At 49.2% G+C, this 3,477-nt stretch overlaps 1 protein-coding gene across 1 annotated transcript; it reads left to right on the forward strand.

The window, feature by feature from the left end:
* The first annotated feature begins 139 nt into the window (after positions 1-139).
* On the forward strand, positions 140-1,712 carry LOC128483700 (alpha-1,6-mannosyl-glycoprotein 2-beta-N-acetylglucosaminyltransferase-like). Its single transcript, XM_053459975.1, has one exon. It carries the CDS (start codon positions 268-270, stop codon positions 1,528-1,530), a length of 1,263 nt encoding a protein of 420 aa, XP_053315950.1. The 5' UTR covers positions 140-267; the 3' UTR covers positions 1,531-1,712.
* Positions 1,713-3,477: the final 1,765 nt, after the last annotated feature.

A 3,477-nucleotide genomic window follows, 5' to 3' on the forward strand; every position in this document is an offset into this window, starting at 1 on the left:
TACCGAGCTGTGTCTGCCGGTGGGGTAGTAAGAGGGGCATGTACCAGATGAGGGCATAACTGTGGGAGTGAGGCAGGGCAATAAGTTAGAAGGTTGGGTAACTAAGGAGCAGCTGAAGGGGGTATAGAGAGAGGGGTAAGTTCTGGGCTGTGTAATGGGGTGTTTCAGGATTAAGAGTAGGTAGGCGAGAGGCATTTCTGGCATGACACAGACCTGTGTGGGGCATTAAGGAGTTTTTACCCCAGGGGGTAGTTGGAACCCGTAACCATGCGCCTGAAGTTACACAAGAAGAAGATCGTTGCCCTCCTGCTCCTGCTGGGCGTGGGGCTTTGCGTCTGCCTCCTCTTCCTCTCCGCCACCCCCGACCAATCGCCGACCCTGGTGGTGCCGTCCCACCCCGCGGTGCGCAAAAGCCACTCTGCGTTCCAGCTGCCCCGGGGGTCCCTGCTGCAGATGAGGCTGTCCGCTTACCGCAACAACCTGCACCAACCGGTGCTGAACGGCGAGCGCTTCCCGGGGCGCCCGGACCTCGTGGTGGTGGTCCAGGTACGAGGAGGTCCGGGCATCGGCCCCCGACTGCGTCTTCTAGCAGAGTCCCTGAAGGCCGCCGGACCCGGGGCCACCAGCCGTCTCCTGCTCGTGCTCAGCATGGAGAAGCCGTGCCCGGAGGCTGCGGAGGCCATGAAATCCATAGACTTCTGCCAGGTGCTGCCCATATACTTCCCGTACAGCTTGAGCTTTTACCCGTATGAGTTCCCCGGAGCCGACCCCGCTGACTGCCCGCGGGACCTGCCCCGCGAGTCGGCTGCTCTGAAGGGCTGCAGGAACGCGGAGCACCCGGACAGCCACGGCCATTACCGAGAAGCCGCCTTCACCATGGACAAGCACCACTGGTGGTGGAAACTCCACTTCACCTGGGAGAGACTGCGTGATGTGAGTGGGCACGGCGGGCACGTCGTTTTCATCGAGGAGGGCAGCTACCTCCTCCCCGACTGGCTGCACATGCTGCGTCTCATGCAGGCGCAGTGCCTGGAGGACGGGTGCCAGCTGCTCAGCCTCGGGGGTACGGCCGTCCTTGAGCCGTCGGCCGACCCCCAGCACGTGGAACTGAGTGGTTGGGTGGCACCTAAGCATCGGTCGGCGGTTGCCATGCCACGAGAGGTGTATTACCAGCTTATGGGCTGCCTGGCGGAGTTCTGTACCTACGACGATTACAACTGGGACTGGAGCTTGCAGCACGTCTCCGCCGCGTGCCTCCCGCACCCGCTGAAGGTTCTGTCCACCCGCCTGCCTCGAGTGCTCACCCTGCCGGCCAACGGAGCCTGCGGGCGCGCCGGCCCCTGCGACAACACCGAGGAGGCATCGCAAGCCCTCCGGGCGCAGGTCAGAGAACTCGGCGGCCGCCTCTTCCCCAGATCTCTGATCGTCGCCGTCCGACAGCAGGAAGCGCGGAACCCCCCGCAGGCTAAAAACGGCGGCTGGGGGGACGTCCGCGATCACGCTCTGTGCCGGTCCTACGCCAGGCTGTGAGGCGTCCCGGGGCCCGTCTTTGGCGTTTCCGTCCAGGAATCGGTGCTTCGAAAAGTGACCAAAATTCAAACAATTTTCTCAGGAATTTCCAGAAAAAAAAATACACAAACTCAGCGAGAGACTGAACTTCAAGATCCGACATCGCTTGCTGCTCGTTTCCCGCTCGTGCCTTCAGACGCCTGCCAATCGGGGCATCGAAATTTACCCGTTTTATTTGTTTACACAATTATGTTTGTGGCCTTTCATACCAAAGAAAATGTTCTGTTTTTGATTTCACGATTATTTTCCAAGACGCTTTTTTTTTTTTGTGTTTTATAATTTTCTGCAATTTATTTTTATAAAATTTGCATACCAAAGGAAAATGTTTTTTTTTATTTTTTTTCAGCCTTTCTGTTTGTTTTTTTGTTTTTTTATCACACCAAAGGAAAATGTGCGTATGTATTTTTATTTAATTTTTGTAATTTTTTTTATGTTTTAATGCCTATTGAAGCAAAGGAGCCGAAGGATGAATTCTGTTCTGATAAGTGCCTTATTGGCTGTCTGTATACACCACGTGCCGTTAACAATAATAATAATAATTTCTTACACGCTTCTTAATTTATGCCCGAATCGTTGCGTTTTCTTATGTATCTTGTATTCCTTTTTTTTTTTTTTCAATTTATCATAATTTACTTAAATAACATAAAAACCATTTATGTGGCTCTGAAAGCCCCCCCTACAGTGTAAGGGTGAGAGAAAAATTGAGACCCCCCCCCCCCCAAAAAAACCCTCAAAATGTTCTGTCTGCAGTCCTGTCTGAAAGCTGCAGAAATGTGAGGTTTACAAATAATAGATTTTTTTTCTCTTTAAATGGCTATTTTTTGATTTTACCGTTTTCTCTTCTTTACATCTTAATTTTGAGTTCCTGATTATTGCCATGACGATCCTTACGATACTGGGGTGTTTTTTTTTTTTGGTTATTCTTTAAGTGACAGAGTCTGACTTTATACATAATTAACCCAGTAGCTTCCAGGTAGTCCTGGATTATTATTTTTTTACCCTTTCCATTCCAGAATGGTGCTAAACATAACAATACAATATTTTAAGGGTTACTCTATAAATGCTCTTTGGTTACTGGGCCAATTTTTTTTATTAAGCGCAGCCGCCAGGGATAATAATTAATTCCAATCGTCGAAAGGACTCCATAAAATGCATATTATTGCAGCTTTTAGTTTCATGAAATGGTTAATTTGTGGCCAGTCGCGCCTTTGATAGTGAATGGCTCCCCGGAGGATAAAGACCAGGCGACTTGGTCTTCTCTTACTGGTTCTATAAACCTTTTTTTTTTTATTTTTTTTTATTTTGGTTTTTATTATTTTTAGACATATTTGTCCTGTGTCTTTTTTTTGTTTTGTGTTTTTGACCGGGTCGGGCCGCGTTTTCACGTCGATCATTAAGTATAAATTTCTGAATCTCGCGGGTTGCTAAAAATGATTGCTGCGCACGCACATTCTACATGTTGTCCCTGTCTGTTTAAAATAAACCCCTCCAATCGTTTAAAACTCTGGAGTGTTAATTTTTTTTTCTTTTCTTATACTGCTTTTACACACGGATAGCGTCAGCCACTGGCCCGTGACATCTGTGGGCGAGCGTGTCTGCGTGTAATCTCCGCTTCTACATGTCTCACAAACTTAGAAGGTGACGGCTGATTAGAACAAGCTTGTTTATCTCAGAGGAGGAGAAAAGTTACAAGAAGAAGCCGGAATCAAACGCTAGAGGATCAGAGACTGAGATGGAATGGGAGGGAGTTTTACTTTACAGGAGGGTGGTACATAAGTGGAGCAGCCTCCCAGCAGAGGTGGTAGAGGGTAAAACAGTGAGGGTATTAAACATGCATGGGATAGACATACGGCTCCTGAATCTAAGACGAGACCAACGACTGATTAAGGTTCGAGTTTGCCCAGGAGC

Source organism: Spea bombifrons, chromosome 3 (assembly GCF_027358695.1).
Source record: "Spea bombifrons isolate aSpeBom1 chromosome 3, aSpeBom1.2.pri, whole genome shotgun sequence".
NCBI lineage: Eukaryota > Metazoa > Chordata > Amphibia > Anura > Pelobatidae > Spea > Spea bombifrons.